The sequence below is a fragment of the Daktulosphaira vitifoliae genome, unplaced genomic scaffold, assembly GCF_025091365.1.
Source record: "Daktulosphaira vitifoliae isolate Bord-2020 unplaced genomic scaffold, ASM2509136v1 Scaffold_1, whole genome shotgun sequence".
NCBI lineage: Eukaryota > Metazoa > Arthropoda > Insecta > Hemiptera > Phylloxeridae > Daktulosphaira > Daktulosphaira vitifoliae.
The window spans coordinates 63,937,752-63,962,848 of NW_026099572.1; the positions used below are offsets into that span (position 1 = coordinate 63,937,752).

The following is a 25,097-nucleotide window of genomic DNA, read 5'->3' on the forward strand; positions in this document are numbered from 1 at the left end:
AAGGTATACCTGATAATGAACTATCAATGTGTTTTTTAATAAAGTAAACTGTTAAAAACAGATTTAATTGTAGAATTTATAACAAACTTAATACGATTGAGTCTGTGCTACATTTTTATATTATAAAACTAAAATAATTGATTAAACTTGATTTAGTAGAAGTTAAAATGTTCAAAAAGTAAGTCAAAATGAGTTTTTATTTTATATTTTCTTCATACTTTATATTTTCTAATTAAAATATTAAAAAATATATTACTTTATTAGACATATAATATACAAAACATTTTTGATTTAGATCTTATATTTAAAAATAACATCATTATACGACATAATTTATTCAAATTTATCTTTAATAACAAAATAGAGAAGTACATATGAGAAGTTTAACAAAATAATATTTCTTAAATTAATTTTAAAAAAAATTACAATAGCAACATGTTATTCATTGTCTCTAGAAATAGAGAAGTTTTTTTTTCAGAGGAACAAAAGTAATGATAAAATTTGTATAATAGCTATTTAAAAGAGTCGTTTTATAAGGCATAATTTTCAAAATGTCATTGAATTATGAGAGAAAAAAAATTTAGTATAGTTTTTTTTTTGTATTTTCAAATTTAATAAATTATGAATTTTTCAAAATATGTTTAATATTTTTACCATTAATAACAAGGACACAATATATTTTATAGATTTGATGACAAAGAAAGTGTTATAGGAATTCAACAATTAAAATCATCTGTCCAAAAAGGTATTAGAACAAAAATAATTGAACAGTATTCTTCTTTAGAAGAATATATAGATCAGATTTTGCCTAAAAAAGATGCATTAAGAATTGTAAAATGGTAAATATCTATAAATATAAGAGTATTATTAAAATTTCTTTTTTAAATTCATTTAAAATTTATCTTTATACAGCGTAATATAAAATTGATGTTACAAATATAATGGAGATATTTTTAATGAAATTTTTGATCTCACCATATGTGTATTGTGTATGTATGCATATATATATATATATATATATTAGGGTGGGTTTAATTATTAACTTTTGAATTTAACCATCATAACCCTAATCAAGAGAGTTGAAAATTGAACTTGGAGGGTAGATTTTTAGTTTTTTTTGTTTATTTTAAAAACGAAGACTTGTATGATACAAATTAAAAAAATATTAACAAGTTTTTTTTAATTTATTATTTTTCCATAAAATGTAATTATATACATTTTTTTATATATATGAAAAAGATAGGTTATTTTATTAACATGAATTTATTTGATTAATCGTTTGTTATACAAAAAAGTGTTTCATACAAAAATTGTTCATAATTCTATTTTATAAATTTTATTTTTGATAAAAATTGTTGAAATTTAATTTTATTTCCTACAAAATTTACTTGATAAAGAATATCGTTCTAACATAATGAAAAATAAAATCATATTATTTATCATGATATTGTATTTTCTATAAGTACTATAATACCATATAATAACTTACTGCAATCAAATTATTACGTATTAAAGTAACTGTAATTGTTATCATACACGTGACATAGATACAATAGAGAGTTACTTAACACTACCTCTCTCCTCACTAAATTTTGGATGCTAATATCTCAAAATTATAATACAAATCTGGTTATCAATCAGTCCATATTTTCTTTAAACCCTTGTTCATTTAATAGTAATGAAATAAACAATAAAAATAAAAAATAATAATAGGTTCCCATTTAACTTTTGAAAATTACCTCTAAAATCTACAGTAAGAAATAATTTTTCTTACAATAAACTTCATATTTACTATGGTTTATATAAATAAATCAAATTATAATTTGTACATTTTTATGAAAAATCATATTGTATACTTTGAAGAATAATATATACAAATTCTAGAAAGTATATATTTCTAGTATTATTTATAGTATGTATTTCAATAATTTCTAATAAAATTAAAACTTAAACAAAGTTTATAAATAATGTTTGGAATTTGCAAACTTTTTTAAATTCAAATAATTATTTCATGCACTTTATTAATAATAAAAAAAAAAATTGATTCATTTATAACATTTTGTCCCATTAAAAAAGTATGCTTTTAAACAATATAAAGTTATAATATTATTAAAAATTTTACTTTTGTGTAAATTTTTCAGTCAAGATCATTTAGAAATTATTGTGAATTCAGCTGGAGATTGTTTATTTTTTCGACATAGAAATGGACCATGGTTGCCCACCTTAAAACTTCTTCATAAATGTAAATAACCATTGCTTTTAGTCTTACTTTAACATCTTTTTTATAGACTGTTTTTATGTTTATTGAAATATTATTCTATTAAATTTAAAATTTATACATAAGGCAAAATCAATTAATTAGCTACTATGTAGACACTATGAATTCAGAAAAATGGTGCACTTAAACTATGTGAATAACTAATTTGATCAGAATAGATGGCAACTTAAAGGGATATTTTACAATTATGTCTATATTTCATAAATAAACCTATTAATCAAAATAATGTAAATGAGCAATATGATTAATATGAAATAATAAATACAAAAAATAATTATCAATAGTATTATTGATTAAATAAGTGGTTCATCATAAAATAATCCATGAACAGATAAATTTTGTAGTACTAGCTAATCAATTTTTCTTAAAATAATAATTATGTTAAGAAAATTATTTTTGGTATTTTTTAGTGTCATATATTTCTTGACCTATCAGTTTTTAAGTACTTTTTCAACTATTTCATTCCTATAAGGGTGTCAACTTTATTTTTTTAAATTGTAACATATATTTTTACTAGTTTTTAAAATAGTAATTGATCTAATAAAGAAAATGGCAGGTTTATAACAGTTTTTGGATTAATACTTTGAAAGTTCTTAATATTTTTGTACCTAGATAGGAGGAGGATTGTTGCTGAGAACTGTCTAATGATAAATATCACGCACCATACTGTAAGTCAGTATTTAAAAAAAGAGATAACTTCTAAAAAAGTTATCAATATTTGTTCTCAACAAGTCAATTTCTTAATTAGTTCATTTTTTATTTTCTAAACTAATTAAATATATACGTTTCCATTTGAAAATATAACATTGATACTCTTATAAGGTGTTAGGGATGAATTAAAAACTTAATTAATAACTCATAAATCAATATCTTTTTATAACACTAAAAAATACCAAAAAAAAATTTTCCTAACATAATTATTATTTTAATAGAAATTTAGTGGCTAGTGTTAAATGAATATCTATGTATATGATATTTAATTTTTCGGGTCACTAAATGATAATTGAAAATAATTAAATAAAAATTAATTTTTAAGTTTCATAGATTTACATGGTTGTTACAAGTCTAGAAACTTGTAAATGTCAAAAAATTTAATTATTTTGTCTAGATTTTTAAAAATTGATTAAACCTATCATTTATTGAGACTGTTATCTGAGTAATTTTTAAGCATTTTTAGAGTTGCACTCTCTAACCCTCCTAGTTGCATCTATTTAAAATAACATTAAAAATATTGGGGGTTGATGAAATCACATACTCATACATAAATATTGTATGCCTAATAATTTTAAAAATGGTATTGAATTTTTTTTTAAACTTATTGGAAAATTATAGAAATGGCATGGAATTTCACAATTTTAAATTTATTGCAATTATGATTTAGTATAATTAAAACAGTTGGTTGTCCAATTTCTTTCTCTAAAATTCAATTATACATATTAATTATATTAAATATTAAATTTTTATCATTTTTTCCTTTTATTTTATTTTTATCTCTCAATAAAACTTAACTATGCTTTTTGAATTAATTTAAAACAACAATTTTTTGTTTTAAGAAAAATGTGAGTGTATGTTATTATAATTTATTACTATTAATAGTATTTATTATTATTATTATTATTATTATTATGGTATATACATTTTATAATAATTAATTTATTGTTTTAATAATATAAAATTACATTTTAGATCCATTCTTTCTTCCTAAAGAACAAGTTGATCTAGGAGCTATTAAATTTGTAATGAGTGGAGCTAATATTATGTGTCCTGGTTTAACATCACCTGGAGCTAAAATAGAGCCTGTACCTCAAAACACAATTGTTGTATCCTTTATAAATAATTACATTTATTGTAAAAATAATTATTTATAATTTAATTAAATAAATAATAAATCATATTATATGTTAAAAATGAACAACATTTAATTATTAATGAATTAGTAGTCCCGTTGGTAATTAGTCTTCAATTTATAAAAAATCTATATTAATACTTTTCAATTAAATATTAAATATACTAATCAAAAATCAACATTAATTTAATAAATAATTTCATACATGAACCTCACTGATCCAAAAATGTCTTATCCAAAAAATAAATGTTTTTTTTGTATGTATTTTATATTCCTATTCTAAATGCCTCTTTTTAAAAAAACTTAGGATATTAAATTCAAATTTGATTATAATTTATTATTATTTTTTTATATTTTCTAATTTTTAAAGTCCTTATATACTAGGCATTTTGAGTAGTATGTCCTTAACTAATATTATCACAGGCAGTAATGGCAGAAGGAAAACAACATGCACTTGCAATTGGAATTACTAGCTTATCAACTGATGATATGTAAGTGATTAATTATGTAAACTGAATTATTTAAAAGGCTTTTTAGTTCATTATAATTTTATTTTTAAATGATTATAAATTAATATTTTCAGATTAAAAGTGAACAAAGGAGTAGGAATTGAAAACTGTCATTATCTTAATGATGGACTATGGCAGATGAAACCCGTAAAATAATTTAAAAGATTATCTTACAGTCAAAACACCTTTTTTTCCAGGATATACTTTTATGATTTAATTTTGAAAAAAAATCTGACTGCCTACACTTCTCAACATCTGAAGATATAATATAAAAATACAGCATAAATATAAATTAAAAAATGTTAATTTTGTTAACTATTTCTATTAATTTAGAAATAAATAAAATACAAAAGTGAATATTATAAGCATTTATTTTCACCATGAAATCATATCTTTATCTAAATATATTAACTCCATTGATAACATCTATATAAGCTGATTTCATCTTATTAACTTTGTACCTCTTATTTAATTTTTAAATCAATAGTCCTCATATATAATTAATATTTTTTATTACAATAAAAAATATAAAACTCATCAAGCATTTGTTAAAAAAAAATTATCTAAAAGTACATGTGTTTTTTTTTTGTGTGTCTGTTACCATTTTTCTTAGCTGTCACCAAACAGATTTCTTTAACGCTACGTCAAAAGATCACAAATCGTATCTAGTCGAAGACTTTACCATTAAAATTGAAAAAATTTCCCTCGTTCCCCGTAAATGGGGAAAACCTCCAAAAAAATTACAAATTTAAAAACCGCTAATTTTCGAAATTTTTTTTACTAAAAACTACCATAACTTTTTCAAAAATGAACATATCAACATAATTTTTTTTTATAGTTGCTTGATGTCTTTACTTATCATTTGGTATATTTTTTTCATAAATTTAACCCTTTACCTGCCCACAGGGGGATTTAAAATGACATCTTTTTCACAAAAATTAACTTTTTCAATTTAACTTTTGAAAGTGTCCCGGAAAGTCTGTCACTTTTATATATATCTTAAATTAAAGCTAATGTAATATAGTTTATCATGAATAAAAAAATTTGACCTCTGGACTTGTCTTCATGGTGAAAATGGCTACCGAATGCTAGTTTTGTGTGAAAATTCTCTATTTTATATTTTACTTTAAAATGCTATAACTTTTTAAAAAATGTATGTATCAATTTAATTTTTTCATGAGAAGTAGTATTTATATATCTTTCATTCGTCATACTTTTTTTTTAAATTAGACTATTTCCTTATATACGGAGTGTGTTCAAATCTGAAAAGTGCATATAGAAAGTAGAACTTTTTCAACATAACTTTTGAAAGTGTTCCGGAAGGTCTGACACTTTTATATATATATATCTTAAATTAAAGGTAATGTAATATACTTTATTATGGGCAAAAAAAAATTGACCTCTAGACTTGTCTTTGTGGTGAAAATATACATCAAACTTAATAAAAAAAATACGATTTATGTAAAATAATACTTTTTTATATTTTTAACTTAATGCTATAACTTTTGGAAAATGTATGGATCAGTAATTTTTTTTTTATAGATGCTTGATATCTTTACCTATCATTTGGTATATTTTTTTTTATAAATCTGACCCTTTATCTGCCCACAGGGGGGGATTTAAAATTACAACTTTTTCACAAAAATTTAACTTTTTCAACTTAACTTTTGAAAGTGTTCCAGAAATACTTTTATATATATCTTAAATTAAAGCTAATGTTATATACTTTATTATGAAAAAAAAAAATTGTAGACTTTATTTTGTTTTCACGGTGAAAATGGCTACCAAATACTATTTTCGTGTGAAAATTCTCGATTTTATTTTTTATATTTTTATCTTTATAAAAGTTGAATTAAGATATGTATAATTACATACTAAAAGTCCTCATCGATTGGAATTGAGTTTTTTTTTTTTTGCAGCTTTTCAAAATTTCAAAAATATGAGCTTTTTTAATTTTCTCAAAAAATATTTAATTTACAAAAAAAAAGTTTCGTACAAAAGTTGTTTAAAAGACAATTTTAAATAAAAATATATCTTCTATTTTTTTATTTAAACAAATATTTTTCGAGTTACATTACATTTAATATGAGTACTAAAATTTATTTTCCATTTTACGGTTACTTTTTATCATATTATACTTACATTAGACACAATGTTATAAATGCATATATGTGTATGTGTGAGTTTATTTATTTATTGTATCATTAAAGTGTAGTGTTTAAAAAAAAAAAATTTGGTTGGGAATTTTTTTCGCCATTTTTCCTTTGTTGACTGGCTTAATGTATTAAAATCGCTAAATTTTTTATTTAAGGCTAAAATTCAATTAATACCTATGGTGATCATTCTTTAGGGAATATTCAGTAACTAGACCAATTCCATTATCCAATATAATACATACTATTTCGATGCTTCTATTTCAAATAACTCTATAAATTAGCTTAAATAATTGTTTTTTAAGAGTTTTATGGTTCCCTAAATGCTGGTGGTAGCTAGAATTAATAATCTCAGATTATTTAATTGAGGTACTTTGTTTAAAATCAATTTGTTATTAAAGAATAATATTTTTTTAGTTTTACGGTTTACTTTTCAAATAAGTGCCCAAAAGTTTTGAAGTAGGGAAAAGGTGACTTCATTATGAAATCAGCACAGATGATGTATTCCCACAAAGGATTTAAACAGTTCATCTAATTATTATTATTTTTTTATTGGTTGCTTAAAAAGCACGATTATTTATATTTATTTAGTGGTAAACTACAGATATTTCGATGCTGATAAAAAGTCGACGGTGTTCTATGGTCCTGAGATCAGAAGAAGGAATTGTCGTAGTTATATCCTTCAGTTGACATCTGATGAGTACATGCGAGAAAATGCGACGTTTGACCATGATCATGTAGTGGACGCAGACTTAAAGTTTAAAATAGGGGCGTGAAAAATTTATTTTTGCTGATTGAATAATGTTTTTAAAATTGTGGGACCTTTTTTTCAATAATAATTTTTAAGTAGCATCCTCCGTTAACTCTCCTAACCAGTTGATGCTGTTCGCGAGGAGGGGTCTGCATGTCAGCTTAGACATTGGCGTAACTTATGTATAGTTTTTGAGATATGCTGATGCGTGGAATTCTCAGCTGCGCGGTAATACCCACCTCTCCCCTATATGTTACGGGGGTGGTAATGTGACTCAAATATTACACGTTGAAGTATAATTTTTTAACAATAACTGCAATTTTTTTATTGATTTTTATTAATAAAAATGGTAAGTTGTTAAAATGGCTGGAGAAATTAAAAATTAAAAACACTCGTATTCGACACGAATTTCATAACAGTATTAAGTATGAAAAATCTATTGCTCAAAATTGTTTAATTGAATATAGAATAATAAATTTTACTCCGATGAATTAAAAATGTATTTATTTTTACACAGGACTATTAATATTATTATTATGTTGGAATCGAAAATAAATTAAATTCAAGGTGTCCGATCCGTGAAATTGTTAGGCTTAGTGCTTTTACAAACCTTTACCCTTCTATTGTATGAAAATTTTAAAATTGGTTTTTTTCCTTCGCATAAACAAGCCAATAAATTGCAATTCCTCTTTGTTTCTACGATATGATCATGAATCCTAACGACGGATATTGAGTATATAAGAGGTTTAACACAGTGAAGGTCGATATTTGTTAAAATCTCATACCCTGAGTAACGGTAATACAAAGATGGAAGAGGTCACAGCAATGCTGCAACTGTGACAAATACGGTTGACGTTCATGCGATCGAATCACAGATTAATGAAAACCATTGAGCTTAGTTGATTGCTCCCTTTACACCGTAAAGAAAACGTTTTATCATTATGAACTTGACACCTTCTATTAGTCACACGAAGCACAAATTCGATTTTGGATTAAAAGCTATCGAGATTATTACCTTATTCACATAAGCGTTTGCATGATACTACTATAAGCATAGAGTTAGGAATTATTATTTTTAATTAATAACTGAGTTTGTTTTATGTGTTTTGCAAATTTATCTCATGTAAATATATTTTATTTTTATTATATACGGGATAAACCCTTTGAACATATATACACATTATACATATCAGTTATACATTAATTGTACAAATATGATAAATAATAAATTAACAGCTATTCAGTTAATTATAGGCAAAGAAGAAATGAAGGATCAACGTTGGCATCATACGTGTAATAGGCTCATTTTAAATGATATTTAAATGATACAAGATGCTATGTATCATATCTTGAGTATCTTTTTATTATACATTGTACACGTTTTTATTGTAAAAGAATTTTACTGAAGAAACATCAATGTATTCAAAGTTTACGCGTGTCAAACTTTTTTAAAGGTCTGTTGAATTCAATTATATTTTTTATAACTTTTTGTTCTATAGACTCGATTGCACAAAGGACTAATATCACACTTTGTTTAAGCTGAGATATGAAATGCAACAACAATTGTATTGAAGAAACTTATGTTGTTTTAACAAAGTCTACCAATTTTTGAGGAAAAAAAATAAATATTGTCTAAAAAAAAAAAAAGAGTATGTAAACTTAATGAAGAGTTTCTTTCTTTTTTTGCTCTTTTTGTTTTTTATATCTCTCATTTACCAACCACAAGTCTTTCGACGCCTTCGATCTAAACAATTGAAATAACTTTTTGTTTTATTTAATCAACAACTTTGCCAAGCTTTTCTGCATCCCTTTTCCCATTCGAATTCGGCTTTTTTTTTCCACTTACCATTTTCTCGCTTGAATTTTCTGAGAACAACTGAAGAATCTCTAGTTGGTTTCACACACTCAAATACAAACATATACTCTTACAAAATTGCGTATGGGAACTTGTTCTCCATTCTCTTTATTCGAGTAAACAAAATTGCCGTACAAGAATAATAACGAGTACACCTGTGAGTTTTCAGCTATTCTACTCACGCGTTTGTTTCACTATAAAATTGTAACGTATCTTATTTAACGTGTGTTATCGGCGGTTTGATTTTATTTGTTTGTATTTTGAAAACTTTTTTGTATCTTCATGAAAAATTTTATTGGGTTTCGATGAATTTTGTATTTGCAATAGTACTTTTCTAGTTATGTCTACATACAATATGATTACATAAAATATTTTACTAATAGGACACATAAATCTAAAAATATTCACATAAATTTCATATAAATCAAATTACGAATAAAAATATTATTTTCTTAATTATAAGATAATGATAACGTTCAAAATATTTATTTCTATGTAAAAATCGATCGAGTCTAGATGTTCTGGCTCAATTTAAGTATTTTCATTCTCATCTGCAACAACTGAAGATTTTTTATTTTTAATTTTGATATTATTAATGTTAAAAATATAAACGTTAAATATTTCCTATTATTTAAAAACCATAATATTTAAAATTATATTATGCATAGCGTGAAATCGTATAGGTGAGGATGACAACAACATATTGGCTGACATATACCAGGTCACCGTTATTCAATGATAAATGTACACAAAAAAAGAGTATAAAAAACTGCACTTTCGAGCAGGTTAAAATAAAAGAGTGAAAAAAATTATTTGTGGAGCGGGGAGAAGAAAATGACCATTTGATTAACGATAGTAATTGTAGCAAGTTAATTGAATATATCATTCATAGGCACCCCCTGTCTGATATTACTCTGTTACACTGAACTTTCGACGTCACCCTCCACAGACAAAATGCAGCTTGGTTACCATTGTTACAGTTTTGTTGTCTAGCTACTCATGAAACACAGGGGATGTACTTTTGATTACTGAAATACCATATACATACGTGCATATGCAGTCACCAGCTACCGTTAAATTACATAATTATTGTCGATTTATCCACTTCTCTAGTTCAGACAGAATTGCACTACATTAGGATTAACATAATTTATTGACCGTCTGTACATTTATATACTAAGTGGATTTGAGGAGGGAAGTAAATTATAACTAAAAGCAGCCGTTATCATTATGTATTCCTCGATAATGATAACATTGAGTATATTGTTTTTAGGAATAAAGAATTTCAATATTTTTGAAAGGACTATTACGCAAAATAAAAATTTAATTGACATCGGATTTTAATTAATAAAATTAATTATATAGATAATTTACTTTAAATAATACTTACACAACCTAATAATCAAAATGAAAATAACGATTTCAATTTTAAAATTATTGCTTTTTGTAGTAGAAATTTTTAATTCTAATTTTTATTACCGAATAAAATGAGTTTAACAATTGTTTGGTATACTATTTGTATAAAATAATAATTGTTAGAAATTCTCTTCAGATATAAAATATTCAGTCCTGAGTCAAAGAAAATATTAATATTTCAGTTTTCAATTAAACTTATCGACCATCTTAATAATGTAATATTTATACTTTATTGATATTTGTAAAAAAATGGTATTTTTGTCCATGAAAAAAATATAAATTTAAATAAGAAAATTAAATTCATCTATTCTGAAATAGTACACAGAGTGTCGCATTAGGTTTTGACTCTTTTATAACTTTTAATCCAGTAAATGTATTTCGTTACTATTTTATCAGTTTCGATACAAAACTGAAATAGTATTAGTTTTACCATAATATAACAAAATATAAAAGAGACAATAAGTTTTTTTTTGGTATAATTTTTGTGAAAACTAAATGAAAAACCTATGTACAGGAAAAGTTTGAAAGATACCACTTATTTACGTAAAATTTTTCATTAACTCGCTATTTGAAATTTTAGAAATGATTATGTTTTCTAACCTATACCAAATTAAAGCTTTTGAAACGTATCACAACATTAAAAAAATTCTTGCGATTGTTTCAATATTTGATATCAACCGTTAAAGTAAGAAACTAGCATTAGAAAAAAAAAAACTTTATTTTTAATTGATGAAAATATTCTGGCACGTCTACGTTCTTCAAATCTATACCACATTAAATATTTTTCAAATTATTTTACCAGAAAAAAATGAAAAACGTCCCCATGATATTTTTATATGAGTTATGTAAGTTTATTGTTTGATATTAAATAAAAAATTAGAAAATGTCTGTATAAAATAAATTCACCACTATGTTTTCGTTTTGCTATAACTTTTTCAAAAACACTCAGATCATAATGATATTTTAATACAATAAAAATAATAAATTAGCTTTTTTGGTATGCTTTCTGTAAAAAATCAATGACCTAAGTACAGGATTGATTTGAAAGAGAATTCCTGTGTATGAAATTTTTTGAAATGTAGAACAGTATAAAAAAAAAAAAAAATTCCCGGCCATTCTTCTACTATGAGAAATCGCCCGTCAAAGTAAAACAATCAAAATTTTTGATGTTTTGATAACAACTTTAGAATAATTACAAGCATTTTAATACAATAAGTGGGTATGTGGAGCAGGCGAAGTACGTATTATAAATGTACATCAGAACAAGTTTGTACCCAAATTTAAAAAAAAATTAATTTTTATTAGAGACAAGTAACTATGCTTAATATGCTTTTAACATAGTCCATAATTATAAAAGTTCTTTAAAAAAAACGTAAAGAAAATATAAGTATTCATGAGATAAATTTTACAAATAATCTCTGATAATAAAATAAAAATATGATTTATTTTCTGAAGCTTTATTCAATAGTGTAGCTCACAGAATCAGTTTTTTGTGTATCTTAGAAAGAAAATAAGTACATAATAAATATTATATTTTCTTTATTGTCTTTTCTCGACCTCAAGTAATCAAATTTTTCAAGGCATTCTCTCGAGAGAAAGAAAACAATTAACTGAATAGTTTGCTGCCGGTTGGAGAGCATCAAAAAGTCGAAATTTATTGTTTTGGACGTAAAGCTCTTGCGGTGCCACTAACACTGCTGCAGTCAACCGGTAGTAAGAATGAAAATAGAAAAAAATCGCTTAGGCCGAGATTCAATTCCCAACAGTGAAATGGCCAATTCACTTAATGTCGAATACGTATCAGCAATTTTCCTCTTCACAATTTTATCTTACGGAAATTCATAAAAGAAAAATCATATATAAATTCAATTAATTTTAAATTTCTATTAAAATACCTTTTATCTTTCAATAGATGCATTCAATCAACAACAATGTATTTATTAATGTTAAAATGACAACACCATGAAAAAAAAAACCGTAATCCAAACTAAATCAAATTAAGTTTAATACGTATTTTAATATACAAAATATTTTGTGTATAATAATCTAGTTGTTTTTCATGCTATACTATTCAGTAACAATTATATGGTTAAATTTTTTTAATTAAACATTAATTTCAAATACGAATATTATACTTTTGTATAATTTATTAATAAACATAAACTAAATGATAACGAGGCTATCATTATTCTTATTACACTTTTACATTTTTAATAAATTCAGTGCAATTGAAAACTTTTTTTTCTCTGAAATAAAACTAAATGTAACTATTTAACATTTTTGATCAAAATTGAAATTACAAAGGATTTATTATTCTAATGGGAAATTCTTTTAACTTGCTTTTGTACCGCGAAACTGCAAACGAACGAATTCATCAAAATAATTACATACAATTTGCAATTAGGATTTAATTGGGATAAAAAAAATTAACATAATGGATAGACTAAGGTTTTAACATGAAAATGCATAAAACATTAGATTTAGTGATGGATATTCCGATAGGTTGAACATTTCTTTTTTTTTAAACATTCGTCGAAGGGTACTATTATTGTTGATAAAGCTTAAATACTAATTAAGAACTCAATAGCAACAGAATTTAACTTATGCTGGTGCATAATTTTTATATTCTCCAGTTGGATTTACTATTGTCTTATACTTTTAAAGATGAATAAAAAGTTTTTGTCTACCGGAAGAATGTTTTGTAATAATAAAGATTTGGCAGTTTTCATTTAAGATTTCTCAAGTTAATTTAATATTTTGACATTTCATGAACTTTTTAAAGTCAAATTAAACAAAAATCAAATATTTTAACTTTATATTATTACAGGAACATCTTAATTTTAATATTAAAAAATAAAAAAGTTAATATTCATGTAAAATTGATTATTATGTGATAATTTTATTTTTTATAATATTTTTCTTTAGTTTTAAGATCTTTACTTTTAGTTTTAATTAATATTGATTTATTTAATTATCAATAATATTTTTATAAAATTGAACATTTTATCACGACAGCTAGTTAGTAATTAGTAGTGTACTCGAAAAATATTGTCCAAGAAATCGTTTCAAATCTAATTAAAAAGTATTGATGTTAACAACTTATATTTGAATATGTATTATTGAAACATTATATTGGCTCACAATAGAATACTTAAAAAAATATGCCGCGTTTATGCAAAACAGTAGACAGCTTGATGAATTATGTCTTACTACTTACCCTTCTTCTTGTATCAAAATTAGATGTTATTCAAATCGCATTGTTCTGTGTCGACGCTTACTAAATTTACCTTTGTACTATCACAGAATCATACAACATACTTCACTTAAATAATTCATTATGTTTGCAATTGCTAGAAGGTATGAATACATACATTAAAATTTGGATTGTACACAGTGAATAATGTGAGTGTCGTTGGGTAGATAATAATTATTGTGTCGTCAAGATAAAGGTGCCCTTGTTGAGTAAACGGAAGTATCCTTTTCAGACATACGATTAGTGTGGGCAAATACTTTTGGTACAAGTAGCATTCCAGCGAGTGAAGACCGGGTAACTATTCGGATTAAATGTTTTTGTTGCTTGGGTATCCAAGTTTTGCTAGAGTTATTAAAAACTATCGAGGAAGAAATAGCTGTTCGTATTACACAACGACATAATAATTAATACAGTATGTTGTACTAAAAGGGAGTTGTAATCGATGTCCCGAAGCAATTTTTAAACTTATGTCTACTGTTTGTTATCTCCAAAGAACGTATTTTAATTCAGAGTCCATATTTTAATATTTGAGAGATCTAAGATAATATGTTCTTTCTGAATGCCTACCTTGTGTACCCTTTCACTGTGCTTCGTTATCAAAAATCCAACTATACGTAGTTAAACGTGCAAATCCTCGCGGGCAGGTTTTGAGTATTTTCCTGTAATCTGATAAAAAAAACACACACAAACTTTATAATTGCTTGCTGCAAATAAAATGTATATTAAAATAATGAAATATGTCCTCAGCAAAATGTGAGAGGTGGGAATGGAAATAATTGTTAAAACTAGAGCAATAAATTTATCGTTACCATATTAAATGACTGAATAAATTAGCTTAAAATGTGATTTAACAAAAAAAATTATTTCTGTCTGATTCAAACGTCTTGTTTTGGTTATTAATATAACTTCCGCGTTGTAACATACGGTAGACATTATTATTGCTTGACGTTGTGATACGCACGTGTGCCAGCCTTCCGTTATAAGCTATTTGTCAAGCAGAGACAGAAATTAAAAAAATATTTGTGCATACTACAAACAATAAATAAACACTTGAAGGATTTTTACGATTTAATTATTCTGTACTTCTTAAGGGCCCGTGTCAAATACCTGCTGGTTTTACTGTTTATTTTTGTTACTGTTTTGGTGCTGTCGTACACACGTGGTTCTTTTTTATTTCAATTGTATCACGTCAATATTACAGATTTTAATGTAAGCACATATAACGCTTTAAATTGATAAACAAATAATAATAATAAAAATAATTTAGTAATATTTCCTAAAACGGGAAATATTTAAAGTAAAAAATAATTAAACATTAAAATTTTTAATGTAGCCAACATATTTACAAAATTATACTTATTTATGATAAAGTTATAAGTTGTCTAAGACTTAGTAGTAAATAAGTTCAGATAAAAGTGTATAATTTTATACCAGATTTCCTTAAGAATTATTAAAATTTAACGTCTTGATTCAAATCGTTTTATTAAAAAATGTTGGCGACAAATTAATAATTGTTATCACGACGCTGGATGCTCTCTTGAAACACCAGAGCTTTGGTGTTCATCAGTTCTCATGAACACTAGCACTAGAGCACTGTAGCAGCTATAATGCCTTACTAGTACCAGTCTAATATTAATTATGTAGACTCAAATAACATAATAACAATTCGGTCACAAGGCTTAGACACCGTGTTTATACGAAAAAATTAAATAAATAGATTTTTATCAAAATACGTCCATGAAAAGAGTGTTATCTTGTTATGTAATATTCAATGGATGTCACCAATATTTTTACTGTCCAAAATGTCTTTGTCAATAGACACTGGCAAAAATAGGTAAAATATGAAGATATACACGAGTTCAATAATCATATAATAATAATTATTGGGGACGTACAGATGAGAGGTATAATTAATGAGTTCATATTGGATATATGATCTAACATTCATTATAAAAGCAATTTTATGAGTTCTACTACTCATCATCTGATGGAAGGTGATTATGTGAATAGGAATTTTAAAAAATTCAAAAAATTATGAATTTTCTTTATAAGTACGAATCATAAACTTTTTCATGAAGTATTTTTTTTTTAAATATTGACTTGTGCTATTTTTTTTTTAACAGTAGTGCATTAAATTATGTTTAAATAATATTATTATATTAAAACATAGAAATTCAATTTTTTGTTATCAAATATTAATATGTAATATTAGAAATAAGAATATTTAAACTCGAGTTATCAGGATTAAATATACATAAATTTATTAAGTATGAAGAAATAAAATAAGAATGTTTTTAAAGTTAAATTAAAATTTCAGGACCAGAAAATGGTAAGATAACAACGACAAAGTTGAATTTTTACACTGTTTGGCTTTTGTGAATTTCCTGAAATCTGAAACGGTTTTATGCAAATCAATTTGGTAGCGGCGACTTTATCAGATGCGATTGATTTTGCATAAGTAGTGGCAAATGCCTGGCGGCATCAAAGTCGATCTATCGAGTAAGCTACTTCCTCCTGTTACTATAACCGGCGGAGATAGTGACTGCGGTCACCAAAGCTATTCATTTATATTGGCTGCCAATTTAAACATGGCATTATATTATGCAAAGTCAGGAGAATTTCTTAGGTTGTTCAAGACAACAGGATTTGTTTGTGATGAAAAAAAATCCATCGAAATAAAGGAAGTTACTATAAATATTTTATTTTAACACTTTGTAAGACAAAGTTGAACACATTTTGATGTATTAAGATGTGAATTTTGATTTTGCTGTTTTAACTGATACATACAAATACAATTTTTTGTAAAGTGAAATTAAAATAACAGTGAATACAATTTATTATATTTAATGATAATTTTATTTTTTTGAATTGTTCCGACAAACAAAACATATTTTATTTACTTATTTAATCAACTACTACCTAATACTTCTAACAAAACTTGTATTTATAGCGAGCGTAAAAAAGTGTATATAGAAGTTCATTACAGTTCATCATAAAACTTTCATTAGTATATGTATATAATCCAAATAGTTTTATTTAAACTGTTATATCACACTACGTGTACATTCTTTGTGCTTTTTTACTTCATTTTGTTTATTCGTCTGTGATTTTTCATGAAAATTTTCTGATTGCGTTCCTACCGTTTGAATTCTCTTCGTTAGGCCAAATATTGTCTGGGTGCGTTGAGCGTGCAAACGTTTTGTAAATAAGGCGGATTCGCGTAGCAAATTGACTTCGAACCGCCGTCAGTGGATACTTTGGCCCTGCTTTTCCCCTTTTGTTTGTTCTCTGTAGTGAGAGCGTAAGATACTATTCCTAGTGCACACACAATATTGCATATTGGATTGTTTCAACTGAAGTTTAATACTAGAACTACCATTGCCATCTCATCATTAGTCCAACATTGTTAAGGGGTCATGCGCTTATATTATTTCCAAAAGGATTCAGAAATTTACATAAGTCTTTCTTTAGATAAATACTCAGATATATCTGGTAGAATATTAATTTCATTAAAAACCGACTTTATTTTTTTAAATGGCGACACATTTATTTTACTAGTTTAAATATCAAAAAGTGAAACTAAGAAAATTATTCTTCGATAACAACTTTTGAATCAGCATTTTGTAAGTTATTAACATTTTTAAATGTAGACTGAGCGCGAGCCGCTTGGGATATAATTTTTATCATGATGCATTACTCTGTCTTGCTACTCCTCCCACCCTCAGATATAAAAATATTCATAAATCCCAACACATACAAGTTAAAAGATGTTATCAAGAAGTCGTTTTTTTAGTCACATCATATTTTATTATATGCTTAGTTAAAACGCATGTTTATATTTAGAAGAGTAAATTATAAGTGGTACCCATATATGTGATAAGAGATATACCTAAAAAATAATTAACTGCATTAAAATGGAGAAATAAAGACTACTTATTTAAAATTAAAACTATATTAAAAATATTAATTTAAAACTAAAAAAAAATTCAGCACAGGGGGGTCACGGTACAGTGGTGACGTAGCATAGTTGGATCAAGTATAATGATATCTGACAGTGATTAAANGTTGCATAGTTGGGTCCAGTATAGATTTAATCTGACAGTGATTAAAATCACTATCATAAGAAACGCTTCGATGCAAATCAGTAGATAGTGTTTAATTCTAAGAAATTGGTGGATAATTACAAAAGCTACATTATCTGCTAGTTTCTTATTAATACCCTGATTAAGATAAAGTATGTCGAATGAAAAAGAGATTATTAAAAAATATTATTTCTCATAAAAAAATTGTATTAATCCATACATTTTTCAAAAAGTTATAGCATTTTAAAGTAAAAAGTCTAAAATATAAAATCGATAATTTTCACACAAAAAAAAAATTCAGTAGCTATTTTCACCACGAAGACAAGTCCAGAGGTCAAATTTTTATTTTCATAATAAAGTACATTACATTAGCTTTAATTTAAGATATATATATAAGTGTCAGACCTTCCGGAGCATTATTAAAAGTTAAGTTGAAAAAGTTAATTTTTTGTGAAAAAGTTAATTTTTTTTGAAAAAGTTGTCATATTAAATCCCCCCCTGTTGGCATCTATAAAAAAAAAATTATATTGATATATTCATTTTTGAAAAAGTTACGGCAGTTTTTAGTAAAAAAAATTGAAAAAATTTTGAAAATTAGCGATTTTTAAATTTGTAATTTTTTTGGAGGTATCCTCCATTTACGGGGAACGAGGGAAATTTTTTCAATTTTTGAGGGTAATGTCTTCGACTAGATACGATTTGTGATCTTTTGACGTATCGTTGAAAGAAATCCGTTCGGTGAGAGCTGAGAAAAAGTGGTAACAGACACAAAAAAAAAAATTAATAAAAAATAAACACATCTTAGTAAAACCAATACCTTCTCAGCTTCGCATCGAAGCTAAAAATATTAAAAACATTTAATTCAAAAAACCACAAAATAATTACTAAAAAAATACGTATTTGGGGAACAATGTTATTACTGTCAACGTTTAACACATAGTAACATTTCAAATAGACTAGCTAGAATTTTTAAGCGTTTTGGTATTACTTTAGTAACATCTAAAAGTAATAATTTAAGAGATTTATTAGGTAACCTAAAGATAAAGTAAAAGAAGGGGGATAATCGTATTGCATTATAAGTAACAATGTGAAAGTCGTAATAAATGTTAGTAGAACAAACAAAAAGGAAATATAGGGGTCGGGTTTAAAGAACACTTACGAATCATTAAAAATCAAGATGTTGATAAATCTCTTATGGCTGAACATTTATTGACACATAATCACTCCATTAAAACCATAAAATTAATTAAAAACGTAGATAATTACAAAGAATTTAATATAAAGGAGAAAATAGAAATGTTTAAAAATAAGAATAATTTAATTAATTGGTATCTGAACTCACTGAAAAATTCATTAATATCTTAAGTAAACGGGCAAAATGTGATAATATTACTTAGTGATAACGTTACTAGGTGATAAGATGACTAGGGTTATATAAAGGGGTTTTTTTTCTGGTCAGAGTGTCAGTTTATCGTTGATAATGGTAACATTGTTCCCGAAATACGTGTGATCGATTCTTTTAGTAATTTTCTTGTGGCTTTTTGAGTTAAAGGTTTTTAATATTTTTTAGTTTTAAATTAATATTTTCAATATAGTTTTTATTTTAAATAATATTAGACATAGTAAATTTTTATTAAGTATTACTTAAATGAGGTAAAACAAATTCCCCTTAATCATTACTTTAGAAATAAATCTAGCGGTCAAGGATAAATCAACCACCCTGTATATTCCCCTTTACTCATTTGTTCTTCAAAGTACTATTGCATATTTTATCGTAATAAAATATATAGCTTTAAAGTTCACAATTTTGAACTAAATTAATTTGAGATCCAGAAGTTTAGTAACAATTACTCCATGTTTTTAGCATTCAAGATTAATGATTTCGGCAATAATGTGTTGGTGTGGGACTTTTGTTGTATAATTCGTAACTAATATAATTGAAAATCAAAAGTTTTTATTGACCCAAACGTTTCATTTTAAAGAAATTATTATCTTATAAACTAAAATAAACGTTTGAGGGTTCGCTATTTAGCAACCACAATCTTTAACTTATTATTGATATTTTAGCGTAGTCAAGTTTTTATAACTATTTTGGCAATTGTAAAATGAACATTTTTATAATTGTCTATTAGTTGAATCGTATAATATGCACTCCTTACACAAAATAACATAATTTTAAAATAATTTATGAATAATATTCATTTAACAAACTTGGCTCACGATAAAAAAGTTATATTTGGAATTAGCTTTTGGTCAGTTTATTAATAAAATTCTATTGTACTTTAATTAATAATGTTTCGTTATATTCTAGTGTTTAGAATTTTTATTAATTTAAAATATTATATGTAAAATTTTTCTTGTATACATTTTTTTTTTTATTCTTTTTAACAACTTTTTATTTTAAAATTATTTGAAAAAATATAGTTTTTTCAAAATTATTTTGAATTTTCTTCTTTTTACTTTGTGCATGATAATTATTTTTTTATAGTATCAATAAAACAGCTATAAAATTACGCACGTACTGATTTGAGTTTTAAATTTCGTTTAGCAATCGAAACACGATGGTAAAGCATTTTAGTAATAACAAAAGAAGATGCGATAGTGTGTATTATCAGCAACCCTAAGGATGTACGCTCGTCTGAATATTAATATTGAAACATTATTTGGTTTACGTGCAAAAAGAAAAACAGTTGCGGTAAAACTCATCTTAATGAACAATTATGTCCAACTTGGTGAAACAATACTATTTTATTCGTGTTACTAAAAGTAATACAAAGTGTATAAACTTCACTTTTGTGTTTAACTTGAATATTTCAATGTATTTTTAAATTTGTTCATAGTTTGAAAAACTTGGATATGTTTTTCGCGTAAAAATGTATTGTAACATTAAATAACAAAAAAACCAAGCACAGTGGGGTCGCGGCATAGTGGGGATGTTGCATAGTTGGGTCCAGTATAGATTTAATCTGACAGTGATTAAAATCACTATCATAAGAAACGCTTCGATGCAAATCAGTAGATAGTGTTTAATTCTAAGAAATTGGTGGATAATTACAAAAGCTACATTATCTGCTAGTTTCTTATTAATACCCTGATTAAGATAAAGTATGTCGAATGAAAAAGGGATTATTAAAAAATATTATTTCTCATAAAAAAATTGTGTTGATTCGTACACTTTTCAATGAGTTATAGCATTATAAAGTTAAAAATGTAACCAACCCAACCCAACATCAACTCCTATTTCCTTAATTATATCCAGATTAGTAATTATTTTAATTATATATTATATAATTTTTATAATTAATTATTTTCAAATTATTATTGATTTTTAATATGTTAAAAGTAATCATTTTGAACCTACTTCTTTTTGTTCTTTAAAGTGAAAGTTTTAATAAAAAAAAAATGAATTTATTACCATAACTTTTAACTCAACTTGCAAGTTTGAAATAAATATTATTAAATAGAAAAAAATGAAATTGGTAGATTATTTCAAAAACAACAATAACACTTATTCCCTTAATTTTACCCCGATTTATAACTATAATATATGAATACATAATAATTACAGTAATTAAATTGAGTATGAAAGTGGTATTCAATAATATAATATTGTAATTTTTACGGAGATATTATAAAAATAAAAAGGAGTTGTATATTCATATACTTTTAATGCGTATACAAATTTAAAGGAATTTATGCAATACTTTTTAATAAAAAAATTTTGTTACTTATGAATAAATACACTAAACAAAAGGAACTTTCATCAGAAAAAAAATATACTTTTCTAAATAAACTTTTCGTGATGTTTTCAAATGTGCAATTAAACTTTTTCTATTACTTCTAAGTTTTAATATTATTACTTATTATTAAAAAATAAGTATTTACATATAAAAAAAAATAATTAAGAACAAAAAAAATTGTATTAAATTAATACTGATTTTGATTTTTAATATGTTAAAGGTAATCATTTTGAACCTATTTTTTATTGTCTTTTAAAGTGAAAGTTTTAATGAAAAATACCTTCTCAGCTTCGCATCGAAGCTAAAAAATGAATTTGTTACCATAACTTAGTTCAACTTGCAAGTTTGAAATTGACATTATTAAATTGAAAAAAATGAAATTTTTAAGATTAATATGCAATCTGGAAATTTTATAATTACTAATTACAGTACATTTGTCAGAAAAATTCGATTTTTTTACATTTTTATCGTAATAGATAACTGAAATAGAAAGAATAGTAATCATATCCTAATAACTTTTGGTGTTTAAAAAAATTCTGCAATTGAAATATTCAGAACTTAATTAATTTTAATAATTTACTTTAATTAAATGAACCAATCAAACCAAAGTAGTTAAAAATATTTACTCAATTGAGCGTATTATCAAAAATATAATTATAATTGTAAAAATCCATCGTTAAATTCAGGTGAAACTAAAAATCATTTTTTTTTTAAATTTATGATTTATATAGCAACATATTACTAAAAAATTTGGCATATTATAGACTGGTAGTAGCACACATAAATAGAGTTAAAAAATTAATAAATTATAAAGTAAAATTATTTACTTTTGTAGTTGAATACTTTTATCATATCAAATCTAATTCGACAATAAATACTTTAAGAATATTAAAAATTAATGATTTTAATTGTTTGTATGGAAAAAGCTGGTTAAGCTACTTTTTATTTGAATAAGGAATATTTTTTTGATTTTTAAGAGTAATAACTTAAATATCATAAACTTAAATGAATCATTTGACGTATCGTTGAAAAAAGTAGTTCTAGTGAGGGTTGGCAAAATAAATCGTAGCCACAAAAGAACCACATAGTAAAATAATATTAACATGAATATCAATTTTTTCTCACGAGGGGAAACTATAGACATAAGATCCTTTATATTTATTGAAATTATTGAATCTAAATGAGATAAATATCAAATGATTTGAAAATTCTATTTTAACTCAAAAAAAAAATGCAAAATTTTAGAAGCCACAAACGGATTTGAACCTCGTACCCTAGGCGTTAAAGATCAAGGTGTTACCCATTCGGCAACTATTCGTTGATTTTTGTTGCATGATAAAATTGGCTATTTAAGCTAACTCAAATTTAAAAATTACTTTTTCGACTTTAAAAAAGTAAAAAATGTTAATAAGTATAATATCATATGTCTTATGAACTTTATTCTATGTCAATGAAATTATATAATATTCATGAAAGTCAGTTTATTCCCCTAATAAAATATTTTAAAATAAAATAAAATACAAAACCTAGAATTTTAATAAAAAATAGCATATTTTTAAATACGGTAGCCTTTTGCGCATAGAAGATAGGTCGTCGGGACAAATTTTTTTTTTTCATTTAGTAGTACATAAAATAAGCTTTAATTTGATATATGTTTAAAGGACGCAGTATTTCCGGAACATTTTCAAAAATTAAGTTGAAAAAGTTAGTTTTTGTAAAAAAGTTGCTATTTTAAATCCCCCCTGTGAGCAGAATAAGTGTTAGATTTTCAAAAAAAAATGATATCAAATGAAAGAAAATTACCTAAGGTTTCAATATAAAGAAATATTATTTTGATTAGTTAATATTTGAAAAAGTTATGGCAGTTTTAAGTACAAAAAACATCGTTATAAAAGGTGATTTTTATCGCAAATATTACATTTTTTTTATAATTTCGACAGCCATTTGCACATAGAAGATAAGGTGTCGGGACAAATTTTTTTTTTTCATTTTATAGTACATAAAAAAAGCTTTAATTTGATATATGTTTAAAGGACGCAGTATTTCCGGAACATTTTCAAAAGTTCAGTTGAAAAAGTTCTATTTTTTATACAATGTTTCAAAGTTTGAACCCCCCCTATATAAGGGGAAATTGTCTAATTTTAATAAAAAGTATGTCAAATGGAAGATGTACTTATAATGTATTTAGAAAAAAAAAAATTGTGCTGATACATGCATTTTTCGAAAAGTTATAGCATTTTTAAGTTGAAAATTAAAAATTGAAAATCGAAAATTTTAACACAAAAATAGTGTTTTTTTAACTACGGCAACCGTTTACATGCAGAAGATAAAGTGTCGGGACAAATTTTTTTTTTTCATTTTATAGTACATAAAATAAGCTTTAATTTGATATATGTTTAAAGGACGCAGTATTTCCGGAACATTTTCAAAAATTAAGTTGAAAAAGTTAGTTTTTGTAAAAAAGTTGCAATTTTAAATCCCCCCCCATGAGCAGGTTAAGTGTTAAATTTTCAAAAAAATTATATCAAATGAAAGGAAAATATCTAAGGTTTTAGTTTAAAAAAAAATTATGTTGATTTGTTGATTTTTGAAAAAGTTATGGAAGTTTTAAGAAAAAAAAGTGAAAAAAATGACAAAATTTGTCAATTTTTAAATTTGTAATTTTTTTGGATATTTCCCCCATTTGCGGGGAACGAGGGAAAATTTTTAAATTTTTAAGGGTAATGTCTTCAACTAGATACAATTTGTGATCTTTTGACGTATTGTTAAAAGAAATCGGTCCAGTGAGAGCTGAGAAAAAGTAGTGACAGACACAAAAAAAAAAAATAAAATAAAAATAAAAAAATAAACACATCATGGTAAAATTAATACCTTCTCAGCTTCGCATCGAAGCTAAAATATGTAAAAAGGATTCTTATGCTTGGGAGGTAATATTAATAAGTGTAATGTATATTTGAAGAATTTATTTATAAACATTGTATTTTGTTTTGAAATAACTTGTTTTTATATTTTACTCAATATAAATAAATGATACGCATCACTAAATCATAAACAATAATTGAAAGGACAAGATTTTTTAGAAAATATAATTTTTTTAAGACGAACTTCTTTTTTAAGAATGCCATTTTTTAAATCGCCAAATAACAAACCATTGTTTTAACCTTTGCTTTAGCAATAATTCTAAACAATCGTTATTACCATTTTGATGTGAAAC

General features: G+C 24.8%; 2 protein-coding genes across 2 annotated transcripts in view; one reads left to right on the plus strand and one right to left on the minus strand.

Moving 5' to 3' along the window:
• LOC126896621 (peptidyl-prolyl cis-trans isomerase-like 3) overlaps window positions 1–25,097 on the minus strand; it is a 210,369-nt gene that overhangs the window by 73,128 nt on the left and 112,144 nt on the right. The gene's annotated exons all lie outside the window — the stretch shown is intronic.
• LOC126896619 (malignant T-cell-amplified sequence 1 homolog) lies at window positions 28–4,992 on the plus strand. Its single transcript, XM_050669560.1, has 6 exons — window positions 28–178; window positions 687–839; window positions 2,142–2,242; window positions 3,965–4,098; window positions 4,548–4,615; window positions 4,708–4,992. The coding sequence occupies exons 1-6, from the start codon at window positions 168–170 to the stop codon at window positions 4,787–4,789; spliced, it is 549 nt and encodes a 182-aa protein (XP_050525517.1). The 5' UTR covers window positions 28–167; the 3' UTR covers window positions 4,790–4,992.